Below are 24196 nucleotides of genomic sequence, written 5' to 3' on the forward strand. Positions count from 1 at the left end.
GGGTTGACTGTCTAGTATTGGAAGCATGGAACCCTGTGTGAGGGGTGACTAGTAATGAAAAGGCACGAGAAGCAGAGAACAACCACAAACTCCAAATTTCCTGTCTCAGAGCAAGCCCAGATCCAGTTGGGCTGCTGGGAATTTTATTCTCATTTTCTTTTCAGCTATTTCTGAGAAGCCAAGAAACCCTTGAAAGACCAGATTAGTGTCGGGGTTGACATCTCAACTCTACATTAGTGAGAATAGATGGTTAGGTCGTAAAGCCTCTGTTCCAAGTGCTGCTGAGCCCAAGGCTAGGCAAGTGGAGGATTCCGTCTGTGTCACTCCAGTCTGCACAGGTTCAGGTCGTGAAGAGCCTGCTGAAGGCAGTTCCTACCTCTGTGATCATGTCAGTAGTGGTTGTAGAGCGCCCGTACTTCTGGAAGGCCTGACGGTTACACTCCCTTGTGAGTGTGCAGGCGCCCCAGGCAGCCACCAGGAGTGGGCTGGAGCTGTAAGATAAGAGCACAATCAAAGGCTTTCTCGCTGTAGGCCACAGTAAGGGCCCTGGGCTCTTGGTTTTCGCCCCATTTCTACCTTCAGCTCCCAAATAGCAACCTCAAGCCAGCTGAGGCTTCTGAGAGGCCACTTTTCTGCAGCTGCACACTGGCACGCCCCGAACATCCTCACCGAGCCTGGGATAAGACGCCGTGGCAGAGTAGGCCTAAGAAGCACTAGGAGGCCCTGGGTCCCATTCCTGCAGATGGGTTGGAACCCAATAGAGGGTTTCTCTAGGTGTGTGGTACCTGCTGGTGGTGCAGGCTTTAATGGTGCTCACTGGTTTTCTTGGAAGGTGGCAGAATGCACACTCCATTTTGGGCCACAGGACAAACTAGAACGGCCTCTGCACCACTGCCCTGCATATGTGAGTGAAGGTCAAGGCCACCTGAGATACCCTGTCTGCACCAGTGTATCCTGTGAGGTCCCGGGAGCTGCACATCTCATACCTAGCATGTGTGGCTATAATGGTCCATAGGACAGGTCAGAGGTGTGGGGCTGCCTGTGAGCTTAGCATCCTGCTGTCCCACAGACTCACAGCTGTGAGGACGAGTGTTCAGGAGGGCCATTCCTCTAGCTTGCATACTCTCTACCCTCAGTTGATAGAAGCCCCTGTTGAACTCCCCCACAATGGTGTCAATCAACCATGCTGCTTGGATTAGCACCAATGCCACACCCTCAACTGGTTTATTTTGGGTCTGGCGGGTATGTGTGGAAGCTCCTGTGGGCAGGGAGCCTTGGCTTCAGACGTCTCCCATGGACCACTGGTAGTTCACCAGGGATATTAAAGAGATCCAACACATGAATAGTATCAAAGCAGGACAGACAAAGGTGTGCCATACCCATTTGTTTTCTCTGGTCCAGCACGGAGTGCCCAGTGTACCATGACACCCAGGGAGCCTGACAGGAGGTCGCCTTGCCCGCCACACCTGCGACTGCTGCCTTCTTGGTTACACACAAGCACTACAAAGAGCACAAACCATGAGCGAGCTGCCCCTCCCTGCTTGTTCCAAGGAGGAACTATACCTCACAGCCTATGGAGCTTGAGCCCCTGAGACAAGCAGCCCAAATGCCATCCCACAACATGCCATCTCACAACAGGCCTCCAAAGTGCCCACAGCAGCATCCCTCAGCACCCCACATGGACACCCCCGACAACCACTATCTGCCTGTGCACATGAAAATGTTTCCTTGGGAAATGTCTTGAGAACCTGGTGCCACATCTGAATGTGCTGGGATCAGGAGAGCCTCACTGCTGGAGTCTGGGCGCCCTGAGGACATTCTGTGCATCCCGTCCCAGCTCAGGGCGGATATTCATAGTTCATATGCATGACCACTGTACCTAGCTTGGGGTTTTGGATTTTTTAAAGATTTATTTCATTTATATGAGCACAGTGTTGCTGTCTTCAGACACACCAGTAAAGGGTATTGGGTCTCATTACAGATGGTTGTAAGCCACCATGAAGTTGCTGGGAATTGAACTCTGAACCACTGAAAGTGCTCTTAATGTTCATATCTGCTGAGCCTATCCCTTGGGCTTCTAAGAAATCTAATTTCAGGTCTCTGTCAACAACTACATCTTGCTAACAGCTATTTATTACACTGAATAGCATGATGACAGGCCTGGCGGTCTCTGAGAGTGAGTGCAGGGCAGCAGGGTCACTAGGAACAGGCACACCCCTCCCTGCGCCCACTCTGCTCCTGGCTGAGTGCCCCCTTAAGCTCCTGGGGAAGGCAGCTGGCATTCCCAGTCCATGTCAGCTCTGAGAGTTCCTTCACTTCCCAGTTAAGACAAAACACAGCAGCCGGGTGGTGGTGGCACACACCTTTAATCCTAGCACTTGGAGGCAGAGGCAGGTGAATTTCTGAGTTCCAGGCCAGCCTGGTCTACAATGTGAGTTCCAGGACAGCCGGGGCTATACAGAGAAACCCTGTCTCGAGAAAAAAAAAAAAAAGCCAAAGACAAAACACAGCAAAAGACCCAATGACTGTTGTTATGTGTGATTTTATTATGTGGGTGCCTGGGTGAGAGAGAGGTGACAGGCTGGGGTAGTAACCTAGGACTATGCAGAATCTCTGGCTCAAACCTGCTTCCAAAAATATGGGTTTCTTTGTTTGTTTGCTTGCTTGTTTTTGTTTGTTTGTTCTTAGAAGACAGGATCCCTCTATGTAGTTCTGGTTGTCATGTAGTTCTGGTTGTCCTAGAACTCACTATGTAGACCAGACTGGGCTCACACAGAGATCTGCTTGCCTCTGCTTCATGAGGGCAATGATTAAGGGTGTGTTTGTGGGGCTGGAGAGATGGCTCAGTGGTTAAGAGCACCGACTGCTCTTCCAAAGGTCCTGAGTTCAAGTCCCAGCAACCACATGGTGGCTCACAACCATCCGTAATGAAACACCCTCTTCTGGTGCATCTAAACACAGCTACAGTGTACTTAGATATAATAATAAATAAATATTAAAAAAAAAAAAAGGGTGTGTTTGTGTGTGTGTGTGTGTGTGTGTTTCACACATATGCATGAGTGAAAGCATGACAATACCTGCTAGCCTAGAACATGTCCTGTGGTCACCACAGCCCAGAGTAAACCTTTAGGAGTGAACACAGAAGGACTTGAAAGTTGTGGCTGTCAAGTCCATGTATATCATCACCATGTGAACGGAGGAGAGGTTTCCAGACTCACACCACCACGGCCTGAGTGACATGCAGAGTCCTCACTCACCCTGCTGGCCATTGGAGATCAGGTCCTGTTCTCCTTTCTGGACCACTGTGATGTTCCCCAGGGCCTGGCTGAGCTTCAGTGTGGAGCCCCTGAGATCATTGCTGTCCATAGGACTACTGAGCTATAACACAAGACAACAACCACAGAAAATCAAGTCCTCCGGGACACACGGGGCTCACTGGTGGCAAGGTGAGCGAGTAGCCATCCTGTCCATCAAGAATCTCAGATGCTCATAGGCACAGGAATTGGGCACTGGTTACGGGCTAAGGTGGGTAGAGAGTGGCCAGGACATCACTGGCACCAAGCCCTCAAAGAGATCGGTACCAGACTTACTCTAGAGCTGTTCTCTCATCCTGGCTGGACTATACAACGCAGTCTGGATAAGGATGATGTGTGCCCCCTCCCCCAACACACACACACACACAGAGCCCAGGCTTATGAGATGCCTGCTGCTGTCAGGATTCATGGTCTCGTTCACAGTGATTTCATTCTGTCCCCACACCCCATGGAGCAGAGGCTGCAGGCTCACAGGCTCGTACTGTAGCACACAGTGAGTGCCATGGTCGGTGAACACAGCAGGCAGTCCCTGGCCCAAGCCTGCCACACCACATTCATCCAATAGAATGCACACAGGAACTACAGGAGGCACAGGAAACATGCAAGGTGGATAGCAGGCAAATATCTACAAGTCAGTCTCCCTGCAGACACAGGCCATGGCCTGAGCCGGGCACAGCTCTCAGCCCACTTCACCCCAGGTCAGGGCAAGAGGCTTCTGTCCCTTCTCCCCTGAGGCCCATGGACTCACCACAGCTTCCCAGAGTCTGCTGAACTCCACGTGGTTGGGGGTGAGAATGGCCTTGTGGTAACCGTGGATGAGGGCTGGCTGCTGAGCAACGAGCCACAGGCCGTCCTGTGCAGAACAAGGATGCACCTTCACCGGCGGGCCTCACAGACCCTGTGAGACTGTGGGAGATGAGAGGCCACACTCACCGCATCAATGACCACAGGGATGTCCCTGGCCTTGGTTGATTCCAAAATGCCCTGTAGACAAGAGACAAGCTGAACAGTGTGGAGGGCAAGAAGGCCTTGTGCAGACAGAAGTGCTGGAGAAGCCGGAAAAGTTAAACACAGCCTACGACCTCTGATGGACCGAGGTGCTCAGCTGCTCCTCGTGGAATGCTGGGAATGATGGAGTTTACAACCTGGTGACCCTTTGCTGCCTGCTGAGCCAGGCTCTGCCCATGTCTCCCTCCTGGGATTTATGCTTTATTTACCCCAGATCCTTCCCCTAGATCCTGAGTAGTGCTGCTAGGCCAGAAACACATCGTTATGACATCACTTGTGCATTACAACAGCCTAAGTGACTTCTGTGTTATCTCAGGACACAGACCATGCTGACACCACAGGCATTATGTTTACCTCAATCTCCATAGACCTTAAACCTTGGGCACCATCTTTGAGTCCACAGTACCCATTCTTGTGTAAGGAGACAGGTGCACTTTGCAAGAATCTCGGTGTAAGCATGTCTTAAATTGTTGTGCACCAGGACTGACTTATCTGAATTCTGTTTTCCAGAATTGTGCTGTGCTTAAATGGTTAAAGCCTGGTTCAGGTCTGTACTGGCTAGTTTTGTGTCAACTTGACACGGGCTGGAGTTATCACAGAGAAAGGAGCTTCAGTTGGGGAAATGCCTCCATGAGATCCAGCTGTGGGGCATTTTCTCAATTAGTGATCACAGGGGAGAGGCCCCTTGTGGGTGGGACCATCTCTGGTGTGGCACTGACATCACTGGCCTGGTAGTCTACTACTGGGCTGGCAGTCTTGGGTCCTATAAGAAAGCAGGCTGAGCAAGGCAGGGGAGGCAAGCCAGTAAGGAACATCCCTCCATGGCCTCTGCATCAGCTCCTGCTTCCTGACCTGCTTGAGTTCCAGTCCTGACTTCCTTGGTGATGAACAGCAGTATGGAAGCATAAGGTGAATAAACCCTTTCCTCCCCAACTTGCTTCTTGGTCATGATGTTTTGTCCAGGAATAGAAACCCTGACTAAGACAGGCTCTAAGAAGTCTTGGCCCAGCAGCAGTTACCAGAATTGAGCTGATCTGAGTCTGCCTGGTTCAGCCCTGACACTGAGCGTCTCCCTGCCTACTGTAAAGCCTACAGGAGCCTCCCACACAACTGCATCCCTGCATGAGGAGGCAAAAGAGCAGACAGTGCTTCTGGGTTACAGGAAAATGCTCCACAGGCTTGCCTACTGCCAATCTTATGGAGGCATTTTCTCAATTCAAGCCCCCTCCTTTCTGATGACTCTAGCTTGTGGTGTCAAGTTGACATAAAACTCCCAGCACACTGAGAAATGTGCCTGGGTAAGAAGCATACATTATGTCCGGCAATGGCCCAAGTTCAAAAGACTCCTAAACAAGGTCCGGGCCCATGAGCCTCAGAGAAGCCCATTTCCTTCCTTAACAAAGATCTGCCTGGTTTGCTGTGACTCTGGCTTTACTGTTAACCCACAGGGTGCTGCAATTCAGATCTTAGGTCCATTTCTGATTTCATGGTCTTTGGCAACGTGACACCAGGGTCTCTTCTAGTTTTTCCCGATACAGCAGAGTAGCAGCCCAGCTAACACTTAAGACACTGGAAAGGCTTGCCACAGTGAGCCATGCTTCTCTCAGAAGGATGAGCCACGGCTCCCAGGAGCAGAGCTCTGTGAAGGTGTGTGTGTGAACATAAAACACCACTCAAAGACACAGCCTAACAGTAAGTACACGGCTCTGAGATAGCTATTAAAAGTTATTTAGAAGTGAGAGATACATGCCTACCCCAGGTTAAGTGCCTCTAGGACCCACAGAGTAAGCTGCAGAAGAGACAGGGTGTGGCGAGAGCACTCCAGATAACTTAGGTCTAAACCAGCTTGTGAACGAGCTTATTGTGAATGCAGCAGTCCTGGGGAGCTGTATTAAATGGTGCAACAGTCCTGGGGAGCCGTAGTAAATGGTGCAGCAGTAGGAGGTTGAGAACTGCTGATCTACAGGGTCAGCTCCCACAGCCCCAGCCTCTTCTGCAAATCAAGAGACTGATCCTAAGACTGGAGAAGGTACAGGCGCTGCCAGAGCCAGAGAGCCAGAGAGAGCCAGAGAGAGCCAGAGAGAGCCGGTGCCGGAGCCGTCACTTAGGACACTGGATTCCACCCGAGTGATGACTGATGTGGGAAGGAAGAGACACCTGACACCCTGCAATATGAACTCCAGACGCAACAACATGCCGCCCAGTCACAACTGTACAGAATCCGTTCCTCTCATGAAACTGACAGATGCAGAGACCACCAGGAGCCCTGGCAAGCAGGTTTACACTAGAAGAGACACAGACCAGCTGCAAGTCTGCCCAGACCTCAGGTTTAATGACCTCCATGAAGCCAGGCAGGGAATGCCATGCAACCTGCGCTTTCTGCAGCTGCTCACTAGAGACCTCCAGAGTGAGGAGACCCATCGGCTCTGCCCTGTTCAGTAAGCCCCATACCACTTCCTGGTGGCCTCCCTTCCCTCTGCCCCTCAGCTCAACTCCATCTGCTTTCCAAAGACCAACAACAGCATGCACTAGGCCTCAAGAACCAAAGAATGCTCTCGCCTCACTGTTATGTGTGAGGGCGAGTGCTTGGCAGGACACCACTTACCCTGACATTGTTGAGAAGAAGGTCGTCCCTACCTAGGCCAGGTCCCACGACAAGGGCATGCAGCCTAGGAAGCCATTTCTCCACCTCCTCAACAGCATTGGAACTGTCACTAACAAAAAAAAAAGGCAGAATGGTTTTCTCTAGGCTTTAAGTTGTTTACTTGAAACCACGTTGTGAGTATACTAGGGACTGAACCCAGGACCCTGAACACGTAGGGAAGTGCCGTACATCTCAGCTCTAAACCCTTTTATTGTGAAAATAATGTAGGTGTACAGTGAATGTGTACACTAGTACCGAACCTTTCCCTGGCCACCGCTCATGAGAACATCCCACAAACTCATATTCCGGAATACCACAAGAGGTCAGGGCTGGCCCAGCACCAGTGACTCACGTGCAGACTGTTGGCTGAGTGGCTGACCCCGGCCCACCCTTTCCTGCCCCAGGATGCGTCTGGCCTTTGCATCTCCTGCATGGATGGGCTTACTCTTGCTTTAGCTTTTTAAGCCTGCATTACTTCATTAAATATTTTCCCCTGCATGTATGTCTGTACACTACACATGTACCCAGTACCCGTAGAGGTCAGAAGAGGGCATCAGAGCCCCTGAGCTGCCGTGTGGATGCTTGGAATAGACCCTGGCTTGTCTGCAGGAGCAGAGCGTGCTCACTGCTGAGCCACTTTATTTTTATTGTGATTAAAGTGGGACAGAAAAGAACACGACCCTGAGCTTCCTTAGGTGTGTGCGTCTCAGTGCTTGGTGGCACTGCCCAGGGAGACGTGGGCCCCATCATCAATGAAGCTCTGAGGAGCCCCTGGGACACACACTGCTCTGCACAGAGCCACCCACCAAACCCTACAGAGCCCAAGTATTGTGAGCAAGTGCCTCAGGTGACCTTGCCCACACAGGCCCCAAATGACGCTGAGACAGAGTCCCCACACACAGCAGGGCATCCGCTGCCTCTCAAGCCCTCGGTCTCTCCTCCAGCCTTCTTGCCATCTTATGCTGATGCGAAACAGTGACTCACTATGGCTTGCTTTTGGTTTGTGGTGCTGGGGATCAAACCTCCACTTCATGAGCTACATCCTAAACCTTTTAGACGTTTCTTTCGAGATAGGGTTGTTGTCCAAGTTGGCCTCCAACTTGCAAGCCTCTGGCCTGAGCCCTACGGAGCTGGGGTGACAGGTGTGTGTCACGAAGCCCAGCAGACACAGGAGTGTGGCAGTGCTGCCGCAGGGAAAGACACCCGTTCTGCACTCACAGGACTGGGTGGACGATCAGCTCTGGGCTGTAGGACTTGATCACTGGCGCAGCCTCCCTGGCACAGAACACGTGGGTCAAATCTGCACCCTGAGAAGTGAGAGGTGGACTCAGAGAAGGCCATGTTCACCAGGCACACACACGCACACACACACACACACACACACGGTAAATTGTTCATAGATAACTAAAGCAAATGTTTCGTGATATAAATTCAGTAACATTGGTGTGCACTTATGTATGATGGTGTGTTCTGGACATGTATGGTATATATACACATTTAGGTGTGTATACCCAGAGGCATTAGGTATGCTGCTTCCTCATTCTCTGCTGTATTCCCGAGACAGCGTCTCTCACTGAGCGTGGAGCTGGGCTGGTGGCCAGTAAACTCCAGGCTCCTCCTGTCTCAGCACTCGGGTTGCCATGTTTCTGGTAGGTGGTAGGATGTGAACGCAGACCCTCCTGCCTGTGTTTTATGTGTTCTTACATGCAAAGCCAATTCCCCAAGCCCCTAAACAACCCAAATTTTAACCAGAGAAACCCCAGTGAAAGACTCTGAGGTAAACCTACCACTTTCAAGGCTGAGATTCCTGCAAAATATGGTGCTCCTGTGTACCTAAAATGGAGACACTAGGGTCAGAACCTCAGCGAAGCAAGCACATTTGCCAGTAATATGTTACCAATACAAGCAGATAAGAACTATATGTCAACACATATGAGTTATCAACAAGTGAGAGAAACTCTAGCTCAAAACACAAACTCAACACGGAGGAGATAACTCGGTAAATGTCCACACATGAGCAGAATTAGAGAGGTGTCACATGCCGACTGTGATCGATTCTCAACCCTGGCTTGCGTAACTGTGGTGCCGTACCAAGCACAGAGAAGAGCTAGCTGGCTAAGGGCTTTTGTCAGGGAGAAGATGGAGATGACTACCATCAGGGCAGTCAGCAGACACCAGCTCCTTGGAGTGGGACACTCTGCCTTCCCTGAGTGACACAAGCAGAAACCACGAAGGGCCACTGGCCACACCAGCCACTGCTGCACCCTGCTGTGTGGTTCCTAGCATCCTGCTGATGCTCTGATGGCATGTGGCAATCTCTAAGCACAGCAGGCATCTTGGGCACGGTGCTCAAATACAGAGTCACCGTGCTCATTGCTGCTGTTATGTCCTCTTCCCCCAGTGAAACAAGCCAGGGACAGATGCTGAGCACCACAACCCGAGGCTGTTCTCCACATGGGACCTGCTCTTCCACAGCAGTGTCACAAAACTGTGCCCAAATCACCAGAGAAAGGACCACAGAGGCCCCGCCCACACTCTCACTTCTGCACAGGGACCTGCTTCATGACAAGACGCTGCAAGGCAGAGAAAGGCTCAGGCCACAGGAGCTCACAGTCCTCCAGCACACAGAAGCCACTGGGTAGAAAGGCAGCTGAGGTGGTAACAGATGCCAACAGATAAGGGGAGTGTTAAAGGTGACTAATGGACCATACCAAAAACCACACACCGAGATCTATGCTGGCGAAATGGAGGGACAGGACTTAAAGTGGAAACAAACTGGGGCACAGAAGGTGTGGGGCTCCAGATTACCACAGCTGCTGCCCATGAAGTCCACAGCTGGCCAGCCACTGCCACAGTGTATCAGGAACCCTAGGGGAGGCTCACCTGCAGCCAATGAAGCACAGGGGAAGCAGAACAAACACAACCCACAGCATACACAACTAACTTTACCACTAACAGTCCAGCTGGAAATTCTGAATCCAATTATGAACGAAAACTCAGAAGGAAATGCAGAGCCTGTGGCTGGAACCACATGGTGGCTCTGTCACCAAAGCTCTCAACAGCTGCTTCCCAGCCTGTGAGGCTTGGAGGCTCGGGAAAAGGAAGCATAGGGTGAGGCAAACAGTGAGTAGCACTGGGCGTGGTGGCTCACACCTTTAATCCCAGCATTTGGGAGGCAGAGACAGGCGGATTTCTGAGTTCGATGCCAGCCTGGTCTGCAGAGTGAGTTCCAGGACAGCCCGGGCTACACAGAGAAACCCTGTCTCAAAAAAAACAAGAAACAAGAAACAAACAAACAAAAACAAAAACACAGTGAGTAGCAAGGTCAGCCAGGGCACACCAGTAATCCCAGCATCTGGGAGGATGAGACAGGGGGAGTCCAGGTTTGCAGGCTCTCAAACAGGAACCAGGGAAGACCTGGGGCCAGAGGCAGAAGGACTCACAGACAAGGACAGGTGACAGATCCTTACATAGTAAAAAGAGAGAGAGAGAGAGAGAGAGAAGTACAGAAAAAGTATAAAAAGAGAGAAGATAAAATGGGTCTCAACAAAACATACTACAGAGCACCATACACGACTCAGAAACCTTAGAAAGCGGCCGACCGACGAGCCATCTGGGCCCCTCAGCCTTCACCTTGATCAGACAGTAATCAGTGAGAAGAACATGGCATCCTATCAGACTGCATTTGGAAACCATCACTGCACATGGGTGGACGGACAGATGGACAGAAAGAAGGATGGGGAAAGGTATGTGCACAGAGGAAGGCAGATGTAGACTGACAGGCAGGAGGGAAGGGCCTTTCTACACACGGTCTCACAGACAGCACTCACTCTTGACAGCCCCCGACTATGCCTATCCTTCCATCTTGCCCCTTGTGCTTCTTCGACGACGTCAGAGCAGGCACAATGTTTCTCACCAGCTGAAAAAGGTTCTCCATGTCCTTTGTCGCATGTGCTGTATGGAGAGACAGTGCTCTCTGTAAAACTGCAAAACAGGGAAATGAAGGCATTAGAGACCATCTAACATGCTTCCCAAAGCTGCTGACTGTATCAACTCTCGAGTTTACTACAAGTTTCTCTCTTAGTCCTTGGGGAAGTGATGATGGTCAGGACTGACAGGTTAATAGCAGCTCACTGTCCACCAAGCCTTCTGTGATGTGCCAGACAGTGTGTGTGTGTGTGTGTGTGTGCGTACACAACCCCACCAAGCCTTCTGTGATGTGCCAGACAGTGTGTGTGTGTGTGTGTGTGTGTGTGTGCGTACACAACCCCACCAAGCCTTCTGTGATGTGGCAGACAGTGTGTGTGTGTGTGCGTGCGTACACAACCCCACCAAGCTTTCTGTGATGTGCCAGACAGTGTGTGTGTGTGTGTGTGCGTACACAACCCCACCAAGCCTTCTGTGATGTGTGGGGTGGGGTGGGGGAACTGACTTCATCTTCCACAAAGTTTTATCAACCTAAAAATATGGATCATTGAACACATTCTCTTTCATTTCAATGCCAATCTTCCCTGGAAATACAAGCTCCCGTTCGCAACCTTCCAGTCAGTCAGAAGCCTGACAGCCATCCTGTTATCCCCAACTGCTTTTCCATACTCAGATACTAATTAAATAATAACTGGAAACCATCTAACATAGCACATCCTAAATCAGGTTCAAGGTGGCACTGTGGAGCCATCGCACGGCGCTGAGTTCTGTTTAATTACCTCCATTTTAATTGGCTTTTCTTGAAATGCTTCCTGCGGATGTGTGCTTTGTCTGAGTATTTACAACAGCTCAGCTGCAGGGAAAGAACCCAAAGCATATATTCTCTAGAATCATAAAGCACGTGTCTGTATGTACTATCTACACAGTACTTACGGACCCCTGAAAACGTAAACACTATTTTCCCAATTGAAGCATCCACTCAGGACAAAGTGCCTTCGGCTCCTTGGAGGAGAGTCACTTCAGACTCTTGCAGCCTGACTTTACTCCATAAAGTGTTCCACTATATTCCACTGGGGTGTGAGTGGTATATGCACATGAAGGTCAAAGGTCAACCGTGGAACTGTTCTTCAGGAGTCACCTACCTTGATTTTTCCTTTTGTGTGTGTGTAGAGGAGGGGAGTGTGCACATGTGAATCTGTGTCTATGGAGGGATGTAATGAGGGTGCACATGTGAACATGTGTGTGCACGGAGGGATGCAATAAGTGTGTACATGTGAATATGTGTGTGTATGGAGGGATGTAATGAGTGTGCACATGTGAACCTGTGTGTGTATGGAGGCATCAGGTTAACGTTGGATATTTTCCTCCGTCACTCCCCACCTCACTTTTTGAGCCAGGGTCCTTCACTGAGCCCAGGGCTGTTTGTTTTGGCTAAATTGGATGCACAGCAAGTACCAGGACCCTCCTGTCTGTGTTTTCCAGCAGCACAGTCACCACACCTATCAGCAGTTACTTTACGGACTCAGGTCCACCTTACTTTTTGAGTCAGGGTCTCTTCTTAGGACCTGGGTCTTGCTGTTTATGCTCGACTGGCTGGCCACTGAGTCCCATGGATCCAGTGTCTCCTCCCAGCACTGGGATTGCCAGCTCACAGCAATCACACCAATGCCTGACTTTCCATAGGGGTTGGAGATAGGATCCAAGTCTTCATGCTTATGTGGCACGTGCATTACAGACTGGAGTATCTCCCTGACCTCGCCAAGCACATGCACAGCCCCAAGTGTAAGGATGGCACTGCTTACCACCACCTCAACCACTTTTTATCAACTCCAAAGCCCACACAATGGGAAAACATGAGGGAACCTCTAGCAAAGAAAGGCTCCACCAGACCTGACAAGGAAGCTTCCAGTCTCAGTCCCAGGAGCCTGTCATCGAGAGCTACCTTCTGTCCTTGCTGCTCCCTCCTACCCAGACTGAGCTGCTCATTCCCCTCCTCTCCTCAGCACCTTACAAGCCACCTACATTCCCAGCCTGGCCTGTCTTCCCCAGAGGCCCTGACAGCACAAGCCCTCTCTGGGATCTCCCGGGACACACTTAGTGTCCACTGCAGTGGAAGACAGTCTGTGGCTGTCCCAGGAGCAGTGGCATCTGAGCAAACTCCTGCCCTCCACCTCCCCCCGCCCCCGTCCCCCAGCATCTGCTCACCCATCTGAGACCTGCCCACACCTGTTATAAACCCCTCTCTCCTACAAGCTCCTCCTATCACTCCGGGCAAAAGCATGCTGTCTCAGTCTTTGTGGGTGAAAACAGATGTGTCTGGCCGAATGCTTAAGATCATACTGCTCATTAACAGCTAACTCCACCCTCGTACAGATGAGGAAACAGGCTCCAGAGCTGCTAGGCGAAGCTCGCACCTTTGGGGCAAACTCCTCCATCTTTGGACCTTTAGAGTTGTTCCTTCTGTTTCAGCTAAAATCAGGAGAAACTTGCAGAGACAGCCAGGGTCACAAAGTCATTATGACTTGGACAACCAAAATAATGATTCATTAAGCATGCCTAGAAATATTTATGTTTGCCATGTTTCCATTCTGACCCCAAACTGAGCACAGCAAGAAGGGTTTGCTTCTATCATCTTCAGCCTCTGAGCTTGGACCCTCTCACTTTTCACTAAGGAGCCCAGAAACATGTAGCATCCCCTTCCTTCTTGAATACCCTAAAACTGAGCATGCTTAGAAAAGTACAGCTTAAACTAGGATGTGCCAACCCTTAGAACACATTCGATCTAGGAACAGGAAAACCCCCTCCCCCAAGTGGAATCTTCCCAGTTGTATGCAGGGAGGGGACTGCTCTGGGAATAACTGCAGCTGCGTCCTTCGGACCTGTCTCCAATCTTTATCTCCTGGCTGTGCTTTCTGACTCAGTGCTAACCAAGATGTGAATTCAATGTGTTCCATTACACCATGTTACCAAAATGCTGCTAGCTGAGGGCCAAATAACTTGTTCTTTAACCAGTGATTCACCTGACTAACCAAAAGAGCAAAAATCTCTCTCACATGGTCTCTAAAATCATTTGGGAGGAATTAAAAAAAAAACTGTCATGAAGTTATCCCAAATAAAATCCAAACCTACAACCAGCACTGCCACCCTCACCTGACTCCGCCCCAGTTCTTTGAAACAGGTGCATCTACCACAGACCACTCCTACACTTCGAGAACACTTCAGTTGTGAGGATGGAATGTTCTAAGACAAGGGGTATTTTAGGGAGTTTAATATTTAATATTTACTTATTTTAACTTGTCCGTGGCCTAACATTCTTGTAACAGGCAAACTTCCCAATTAATATCACTAAGTTAACACACCCTGTGGTATGTCTGTGGAGGGCTGTCTTGGATTTTGATTGATGTGGGACCTGACAGGAAGCAGTGCCACTCCTGAGCAGGTGGCATTGGGTGACAGAAGAAACAGAGCTACACCATGGTCTCTGCTTCAGTTCCTGCCTGACTTCCCTTAAAGATGGCTGAGACCTGGAAATACAAGTTGAAATAAACCTTTTCCCCACAGGTTGCTTTTGGTCAGGGTGATTAACATAGCAACAGACAGCAAACCAAAAGTCTGCACCCCACAGGGAGAGAATGCTAAGATTAACACCCGAGACTAACACACATTTTCCTGCTTTGCTGACACTCAACAATATGTTGCTCTGTCCCATGACGATGAATCTGTTCCACAATAGGATGCCATTGGGATACCCTGAATACACTGACGAGCCAGGCACTTTGTACCAAGACAGAGAGCTCGGTTAGTAAAAGGCTGGAGGAAAGTCGACTAGATTTTCCGACACTTTACACTGGATCAAGTTTTAGTTGGCTTACTGCCACTCCTGGTGGATTTGTCCCCTGAAGAATTAAGAGAGTACTTAAAATGTAAATACTATTGACTTTGTCGCCAAGACTATCCAGAGTCTGGAAAAGCAGGTCGAGCCTGTCTGCATTTTGTTGGCGTAAAGAAACCGTGGCTGAGGAAGACAACCATGGCTTCTGTGCGCCAAGGGCTTTAAGTTAATGTGAAGTCTAAGCCGGAGCATACGACAGCAGTCCTTATATTAAGTGTGATTCACTCTAAGCACCGTTTTCTTTTCTTTTTAGATTTATTTATTTTATTTATACAAGTACATTGTAGCTGTCTGTCCTCAGACACACACCAGAAGAGTGCATCGGACCCTATTACAGATGGTTGTGGGCCACCCTGTGGTTGCTGGAAATTGAACTCAGGACCTCTGGAAGAGGAGTCAGTGCTCTTAACCGCTGAGCCATCTCTCCAGCCCAGCACAGCCAGTTGTAAGGTCTAAAGCCCAGAACTCTACCAGGTCTTTGGCAGACATTCAGCAAGTCAATCTAGTAATGAAACCTCAGTGCGCACAAAGAAAGGCAATTACCAAGAGAAAAAACAGTCTCTAAATAAAGGGTTATTCAAAAGCCTTTCTGTAGGTGTGGCAAGTCGAGCCAGTGTGTGGACGCGATCCAGCTCAGGAAACGGCCCGCATCTCCCGCACAGGCTCCCAATAACTCGCGGGAGCGGGGCAGCCTAGTCCTCACGCAGGCCGGTCCTACCGGCTTCCCGGCGTGGGACGCGCAAGCGCCAGGCAGAAGCGATCCCGGCCGGTACCTGCGTGCAGCGGCGACCACTGGAGCGCGATCGCGGCGGAGAGCAGCGCCACCACGGCCGCCGCAGCCCCACACGCGTGAACGGCCATCCGCGGGACGCCGGGATCGATCTTACCTCCCCCGCAGGCGCGGATTGCCACACAGCGGACTCCCATGGCGGTCCAGCGCACTTCCGGGTTCCCAGGTGCCCCCGCGCGGACACCGGGCCACCGCCATTGGTCTTTTGGGCTCTGCCCGCCAGCTTCCTGCACCGCCGGAAGCGTACTGCGGGTTCGTCCCACCCCCAGGGTCAGCGTCCATCAATTACCCTCCGCTTACTCCGCTTGACCAGCGAGACACCCAGTCCGGCCTGGCCCCAGGTTAAGCGTTGTGGTAGCTTACTCACTGAAGAACCTTGGCGGTTTAGGGTCCTATTTCTTTTTTATTCTATAGCGTTCTATCCGTGAACTTTATGGTTCACGATTCCCTTGGAGGTCAGCTTCCTTGGCAGCCTGCCTGTAGCTGTGCTGCCCAACTACATGATGTCTTTGGCCCTGGTGCGTCCCACAGCTAGGTCTAAGGCCTAGCATCTCTCAAACCATTTTTTGGCCTCAGCTCCTCGAGGTCTTTGTCGTCTCAGTAGTAAGATAGGCAACCTCATGGTTACAACAGCTTACGCCCCCAAACTGGAAAGCATCCTGACTTAGTTCTTTCATACCCATGCCTCTTGTGCCTTTGATAGTGCTTTTGACCTGCCTTTGATACTTCCACTTGTACCCTGTATGAAGCCTGGGTGATGACAGTAGCCGCCTGGGTTGTTTTCTACAAAGTGACACAAACCGATGGCCTAAGTGTATAAACTGGCGTCTTGACCTCTCTGTGGTATGGCTAACCAAAGGGTTTTTATTGTAGATACGAGAGAGAGAGAGAGAGAGAGAGAGAGAGAGAGAACGAACAGCCGGAGGCATCTGTGAGAGTCCAGAGCAGAGAGAGAAAGAACTAGACTGGACATGGCCAGGGCTATTAGAGAGGGGAGAACAGCAGGAGATGAAGGATATAGTGAGAGAAGCAGAGAGAACACTTAGCAAGAACAGTAAGGAGAATAAACGGGTGGGGTGGGCGTGGGAGCCGGTGAGATGAGAAGATTAGCATGGACTTTGAAACGTGTAGCAGATAACTTGTGATACTGAGGGAGCCTAGGGCAGCATGAGCTTTGAGATGCTCAGAAGCACCACAGGTAGCTATTTATGTGTCTGTCCTTTATGCCCAGAAGCCTAGGGGAACCAGCTTTACAAATTCCTGCGGAATGCTAGCTTTTATCTAACACCCAGGAATTCTGTAGTCCAGGTTGAACTTATCTGGATGTTTGGACTGCCTTTTGGAGTTTGGAGGACTGGAGTTTCCTTTAGACCTAACATTAAAGAATATTCGACCCTTTGACGTTGTGACACTATTGTTACAATGTGTTACTATTGCAGTAATTTTATAGGATTGTGACACTATTGATACAATGTGTTACTGTTACAATAATTTTATAGGGTGTTTCTGCCTGTTCTAGCCCTTAGAGCTGCTCCTGAATAAAAGACACAGAAAACTGTTTTTTTTTTTTATCAATAGGCTCTCAGTGCTATGCTGGGCAGATTCTGAGCTTTTCTAACCTACATCTCAGCCTTAGGTCCCATGTTACTTGCCAGCTGAGTCTTGCTCTGTTTGCTCTCCTCCATATGTGTCTTTGTTGTGATAAATCTCCAACCCACATAAACCTGGGCAATGAAAACACAACTCAATTGGTATGAATACATGCTGTGTGCCTAGATTGGGCAGATCTACCACTGCACTACCATCTTCCCCATCTATGAGACCCCTTAGAATTTGCAGTTTCTCCAGACCAGGCGCTTCTGCTCCACTTTCCTTCTTCTTCCTCCTCCTCCATCGTCTCCGCCCCCATTTCTCTCCCAAAACCTTCAGCTCCACCTTCCCCTCTTTCTCCGCCCAATCACTGGCTCTAGCCTTCATTTATAAATTAAGGTAGGTAGAAGGTTTATAGGAAATCACCTGAGTGCTGACTCATTGCATGTTTGCAGCCCCTCACAGGAGAACAAAATGTTCTGAGACTAGACAAGGCTGAGACAAGTTCTATAGACAATTCAAAAAGCCTCAAAGGGAGCCAAAAATGAATATTTTGGCAAACTATAGAGTATCAAAGGCCAAAACTAAGAATGCTAGTAAATAATATTGAGATTGAAGGAATGGTTGACACTGAAGCAGATGTCACCAGTATCTCTAAAATCTTGGCCTTGTAAGATGTCAACTTTAAGCAATAGACATCCAATTTCAAAGACTTGGGACCTTAACCCAAATAAAGCAAAGTACCAGATGGCTTAAATGTATAGGACCAGAAGGTCAGGTAGGAACATTGAGGCCATATGTGGCTGATACAGCCATTAACTTATGCGGAAGAGATCTATTAAAGCAGTGGAAAATGGGAAACGTGTTATGCTTGAGGAGAGGTTATGCCTATGTCTCCACAGGAAAAAAAAATCTGTGGGTTCCTTCCAAGTTGATAAAAATCAGACATGGCAAAGGGAAACCTCCTGAAGACCTTGGCGACAGAGAAGAAAAGGGAGACTAACACAGTCAACAAAATAGGTGAAGTATATGTGGTGAAGTTTATGTCTCTGTATATGGAGACAGCTCTGGAACCGGCTGAGGCTAAAATGGCTGTATGCACACAATAACACTTATTGGATACACATTTCTCATAATTTGTTACGATACACTGTCCTTTATGAGATGCACACAATAACACTTATTGGATACACATTTCTCATAATTTGTTATGATACACTGTCCTTTATGAGGGCAAGTATCCAAAGTTACATTACAGATTGATTATGTGATCAAACTAACCTGAAGAAAGGTAGTCGTCTTTCTTTATTGATCTTCATTGACCAACCAGTCTGTGCACCCTGCACATACTATGTGAATGTCTTTACAGAACTACATGTTGCTTTTAAGTTTTATACACTGCAGGATGAAAGAAGAGAAAGACAGCCCTGAAAAGATTCACACTCCAGGATGCTGGGATTCTGGGACCTTCCATTCCAGCTTGGCTCTACTTCAACTACATTGAAGCTGCTTCTTCTTCTTTCTTTCTCCCCCCCCCACCCCCCCACCCCCCTGAGACAGGGTTTCTCTGTGTAGCCCTGGCTGTCCTGGAACTCACTTTGTAGACCAGGCTGGCCTCGAACTCAGAAACCCGCCTGCCTCTGCCTCCCACAGCTGCTTCTTTTAAAGAGTTGCTTCCAGAACTTTTTCAGAACAGCCAGCTTGCCTACCCAGCCTTTCAGAGTGTTGTGGTGAAGAGGTCAGCTAAGCAACGAACTTTCTCAGCACAGAGTGACTGGAAGGCAAATGATGCCTGCTAGTTCTCCTTTGGCCAAGAGAATTTTCTTATTTCCCTTTTGGCACCCGGAAGGGATTCTTTGCCCCAATTCAGCTGGAAGCAGGCAAAGGAAGAACATTATCCCAGTTCCTCGTGTTGGGGTGGATGGCTCTGGTGACTTAATGAATTATAGATATGCTGCCATTTAAGGGATATTTTACAAATGTAAAGGGAACTAGATAGTTTTAACTCAGGGATTTCTATCCTCCTTTCTTAGGTAAAAAGGAGGGCAGTGGGAAAGAAGGATGGATAGAGTAATATCATAAAAATTATAGAAATATACAAATAGTCTATTTCATAAAATAGGTTAGCAAATTTGCTCTTAAGCAAAATATTACATAGCTATACCTTATATTGGTACAGAATTTATTTGGTACAAATTTAGCATTTTCATTGGCATGAATTTTTATTGACATAAAATTGGGATTAATATTGTTACTCTTACATAGGCATTGTGCCTATATAAAACAATTAAGAATACAAGGCTGAGACCCAGTCCTTCTATTACTGTTATTAGAAACTGATTTGAGATGATAAAGCTTGTGAGTTAAGGGCCAAATAGGAAATTCATGGCTCTGAGTTTATTGTTACAGTGTTTTCAGTTATTTTAATCAGAAATGACTGAGAGTAGTTAACAGAGAACAGTCCAGATTACATAGATAGTTGGTTTTCAAAAACATCAGAAATCCATGGACTGTGACATTTAAAGCTATTTATTAACTTGTTGAGATAAGTCTGCTCCTGATAGCGTTCCTTTTCTTGGATTCAAAGAAGAAATTGAGCATCAATGGAGTTGCTCCAGTTGTGGTGAGAGAGCCACTAGGCAAGAATTGCCTGTTTCACCTACAGACAAAATATTGTCCAGAAAAAGGATGCACTGTGTGGAATAGTTGATTGATAATCTCTGCCAAGATAGGGTAATCAGCCCTTTAAAATTCTGCATTACAAAGGTTTATCAGACGACCCTGGGCCAGAAGGCTGAAGACCAACACTCCAACCTTTTGAAATATAAGGGGCTGTCCAGGTGGTCAGCAGTTTCTATAAATTGGCTAACTTTTGGAAGCTATATTTTGTGCTTTTCATATTTTCATAGTCATTCTTAGATTTCTGATGGGGCTAAAGACTAATAGTCTCATAGCCAAACCAAGTTCATTTGCATTGAGAGAGATGATACAGATTTGAGAGGATGGTTTTCAGTTGACATACAATCATGACATGAGTCAGGTGTAGAATTATAAGTCTTTTTTTTTAAAGATTTATTTATTTATTATATGTAAGTACACTGTAGCTGTCTTCAGACACCCCAGAAGAGGGCATCAGATCTCATTACGGATGGTTGCGAGCCACCATGTGGCTGCTGGGATTTGAACTTAGGACCTTCAGAAGAGCAGTCAGTGCTCTTACCCGCTAAGCCATCTCTCTAGCTCCCGAATTATAAGTCTTTTAAGATAGGATAGATGACATAGGTTCTATTTAATTGACAAAGATGATGAACTGGTTGTTAAGTCTATCTTGTACTTTATGGTAATAGTTGTGTTCAATTTATATCAGAGATAAATGAGTCTTTTAATTGGACAGAAAGGGGGAAGTGTTGTAGATAGCCCTGGGGTTAATTGTATTTGATGTTAATTCTGTTCTCCTGTGAGGGCCTTCGAACTTGGAATGAGTCAGCACTCAAGTGATTTCCTGTAAACCCTGCTTCCCACTTTAATTTTTTTTCAATTTTTTATTAGATATTTTCTTCATTTATATTTCAAATGCTATCCTGAAAGACCCCTATACCCCCCCCCACCGCCCTGCTCCCCTTGCACTTTAATTTATAGATGAAGGCTAGAGTCTGGTGATTGGGCTGAGAAAGAGGGGAAGGTAGAGCTGAAAGTTTTGGGAGAGAAAGAGAGAGAGAGGACGACGGAGGAGGAGAAGGAGGAGGAGGAAGGAAGGAAGGGAGGGAGGGAGGGAGGGAGGGAGGGAGGGAGGGAGGAAGGAAGGAAGGAAGGAAGGAAGGAAGGAAGGAAGGAAGGAAGGAAGGAAGGAAGAAAAGAAAGTAGAGCAGAAGTGCCTGGTCTGGAGAAACTGCAAGTTCTAAGGGATCCCTTATATGGGGAAGATGGTAGTATAGTGGTAGATCTGCCCAATCTAGGCTCACAGATGTATTCATATTAATTGAGTTGTGTTTTCATTGCTGGGGCTTATTTGGGTTGGAGATTTACAGCAACATGTCCTCAGGGCAGTTTTCTCTTGGCCAAATGCTCATGGTCCATTCTGTCTCATGGAGACCTCTTTTTTTTCCCACTACCTTTTCCCTTCCCCTCGTGGTCCCTATCTGTGGGGTGGTGAGCTGTGCACAGACAGCCTGGTCCCCAGTCAAGCACAGGCCTTCAACTCCAGTGACCCGGTAGGTTGTGACTTCCGCCTACAGGGATGGCAGGTGTTTAGCCACATCCCCTGGGCCCCTGGCTCCTGTCACAGCTACAGCCTCCCACAGTGCTCCCCCCTCCCAACCACCCCTGAAGAGAGGTGTGTGACCATCAGTTACATAGGCAATGCCCCAAGCTGCTGGTATTCTGTCTGGACTCCACCCCCACAGTTACCTGGCAACAACCAGGTATGCTCCTCCCAACAGTTACCTGGCAACAGCCAGGTATGCTCCTCCCAACAGTTACCTGGCAACAACCAGGTATGCTCCTTCCCACAGTTACCCCGCAATAGCCAGGTAGGCCTAGCCCACTATAAAAGGGGCTGTTTGCCCCCTCCCCCCTCACTTACCTTCTTGATCTTACTCCCTTACTGCCTCTAGCCCTCCCGCTCTCCATCCCCTTCTTCCCTCTCTCCACGTGGCCATGGCCGGCCTCTACTTCTCTACTCTTCTCCTCTCTCTGCCTTTCCACAATAAACGCCTTAAAACCATGGATTGACTTCCTCTTTTCAACAGGATCCCCCTTGCTGGAGCAATGGAGCAGGTCTTCCCCTAACAAGCAGTGCATGACTAACCTCCCATAAGAGCCCTCCCTGGGTTCCCAGCAAGCTGCCCACCAAGCCAAGGATTCTCCCTGAGGAACCCTGTTGGAGCTCCCTTCTCCTGCCCTTTTCCCCTTGTTCCCTGGGCTAGAGCCAGCTCTGCAGGCCCGGACTCTGTTCTCAGCTCTTCCATCTGAGAGTGAGAACCTGTTGTCCCTGGCCTCCATGCGAGCCTGGGGACCCTGAGCCAATTCCAGCAGGTCTGTGAGGACCTCAGACTGCACCTTCCCACCCCAGAGCGGGGTCCTGCAGCTTCTCAGCCTGATACCTGCCTGGTGGCAGCGGCAGCAACAGGAGCAGTAAGTGGGGGAGCACGCAGTCAAACTTCCTGCGTCTGCCTCCATGAGTGGCCCTAGCCCTGTGGTGGGCCGGATGCGGGACCCCATTTTTACCTCACACCTATCTGAGATCCCCAACTCCATCTCAAGACCCATTTTTCTCTCTCTCCTGCCCAGTCAACAGGCTAGCCTTTTGTCGTCCAATCAGAGATTATTGGGGAGCATTCTTACAGCTCCCCAATAATTTACATCAGTCAACACAGTGCCCATGTCCAGACTGCAACCTGCTCTCGGGACACAGAACCCAGCATCTGAATACACAGTGCACACAACCAACCCCAACATCACCCCCTTATAACCCAGTAAAAGGCCCTTTCTCTTTTTTTTTTTTTTTAAGATTTATTTATTTATTATATGTAAGTACACTGTAGCTGTCTTCAGACACTCCAGAAGAGGGCGCCAGATCTCGTTACGGATGGTTGTGAGCCACCATGTGGTTGCTGGGATTACAACTCTGGACCTTCGGAAGAGCAGTCGGGTGCTCTTACCCACTGAGCCATCTCACCCGCCCCCCCCTTTCTCTTATAATAATGAAACAACTATAAAAATATCATATAAGAGTTACATTCATGGGCTGGAGAGATGGGTCAGCAGTGACTGCTCTTCCAGAGGTCCTGAGCTCAATTCCCAGCAACCACATGGTGGCTCACAACCATCCGTAATGGGATCTGATGCCCTCTCCTGGTCTGTCTGAAGACAGCTACAGTGTACTCATATACATAAAATAAATCTTTTTTTAAAAAAGTTACATTCACCCTGAATTATTACTTACTATATTTCATCTGGGCTGCTCTTAGTTCCAAGTGGGCAGCCCTCAGGGCCACACTCTCCTTTCTCTTAACTCACGGCCACTCTCTTTCTCCTCTCCTGCATATTCTTCTTCTTTCTCCTTTCTGACCCCAAGACCATGAAGCTTAAAACCCACCTATGTCTCTTTGCCCAGCTCTTTAGCCGTTGACATCTTTATTTACCAATCACTGTTAACTGGGGGCAGGGTCACTCAGTGTTTTCCGTGCAGATTCTCTTGTCTTTGGGGTAACCAGTCTTGGGGACCCCAAATTAGCATTAGAATACAAGCAGCATTAAACCAAACCACTCCACAGGAGCTTCAGGATTGAAAGAATTATAGGTTTGGCACCATTGGCTGAAGAAAGCCAAGATAGGGTATTGATGAGGGTGCAGCAGAGACCCCAGCATACTGGAAATAGCAGTACAATGGGACAACCACCAACTACACCCATAGCCACAGAGATGAGCTGGCCTGAGGCAGCTGTAAATAGCAGAGTGTGAACATCCAAGCCCTTTGGAGCTCAGAGTATCGAGTGACCCCTGACACTGGATAGCGAGTTCTTTGTATTACTAGAGGGTGTTCTTGCTTTGTTCAGATTGTGACTGTGTTCAGGTTCTTCCCTCCTGGAGCAAGCCAGTAAGCAGCTCCCGAGTGGCATCTGCATCAGCCCCTGCCTCCAGGTTCCTGCGACTCCCCTGGATGATGGAACTGTAAGGTGAAATAAACCCTTCCCTCCCCAAGTTGCTTTTGGTCATGGTGTTTAGTCACAGCAATGGAAACCCTGTCTAAGACAATACTAGCAAAGAATGTGTGAGTGGGACGGACATCCCATCCTATGAGGATAATAAGGACAGAACTTGACTGTGGGGGCAGTGGGTCGTCTTCTGTCTGCGACTGGGCTCATCATATCTCTTAGGCAAAAAATGGTGAGGCTGTTGCTGTGTTGACAGTTTTCCCTGTAAGCGCCATTTAAAGTAAAGATTCGTTTTAGTATCTTTATCCAGGAATCCCTTCCTCAAAGTCCTTTGTCCTCTAGGCTCTTATAGCCAGTAAGTTAGGTTAATCTATG

General features: G+C 48.8%; 1 protein-coding gene across 5 annotated transcripts; it reads right to left on the reverse strand.

Moving 5' to 3' along the window:
- Positions 1–96: 96 nt before the first annotated feature.
- Naxd (NAD(P)HX dehydratase) lies at positions 97–15784 on the reverse strand. Of its 5 annotated transcripts, XM_085844217.1 has the most exons (11): positions 15673–15712; positions 11673–11746; positions 10797–10950; positions 8754–8799; positions 8185–8273; positions 6928–7036; positions 4248–4298; positions 4063–4167; positions 3258–3378; positions 1380–1500; positions 97–491 (listed from the first exon to the last, which is right to left on the reverse strand). In XM_085844217.1, the coding sequence occupies exons 3-11, from the start codon at positions 10901–10903 to the stop codon at positions 341–343; spliced, it is 900 nt and encodes a 299-aa protein (XP_085700343.1). In that variant the 5' UTR covers positions 10904–10950; positions 11673–11746; positions 15673–15712; the 3' UTR covers positions 97–340. The 5 variants fall into 5 exon arrangements, with proteins under 5 accessions (XP_085700343.1, XP_021025517.1, XP_021025516.1 ...); XM_021169858.2 differs by lacking the exon at positions 11673–11746 and having other exon boundaries at positions 15673–15784; XM_021169857.2 differs by lacking the exon at positions 11673–11746 and having other exon boundaries at positions 15559–15727.
- Between the last annotated feature and the right edge of the window lie 8412 nt (positions 15785–24196).

This window comes from Mus caroli, unplaced genomic scaffold, assembly GCF_978045245.1.
Source record: "Mus caroli unplaced genomic scaffold, Mus_caroli_1 scaffold_10, whole genome shotgun sequence".
NCBI lineage: Eukaryota > Metazoa > Chordata > Mammalia > Rodentia > Muridae > Mus > Mus caroli.

Coding starts and splice junctions, on each gene's coding strand:
- Naxd (XM_021169857.2), bottom strand. CDS start 15,712: ATGGGAGTCCGCTGTGTGGCAATCCGCGCCTGCGGGGGAGGTAAGATC. Junction 8,274..8,753: donor GAATCTCAGCCTTGAAAGTG/GTAGGTTTACCT, acceptor CTCACTTCTCAG/GGTGCAGATTTGACCCACGT. Junction 492..1,379: donor GGACCAGAGAAAACAAATGG/GTATGGCACACC, acceptor CTTATCTTACAG/CTCCAGCCCACTCCTGGTGG.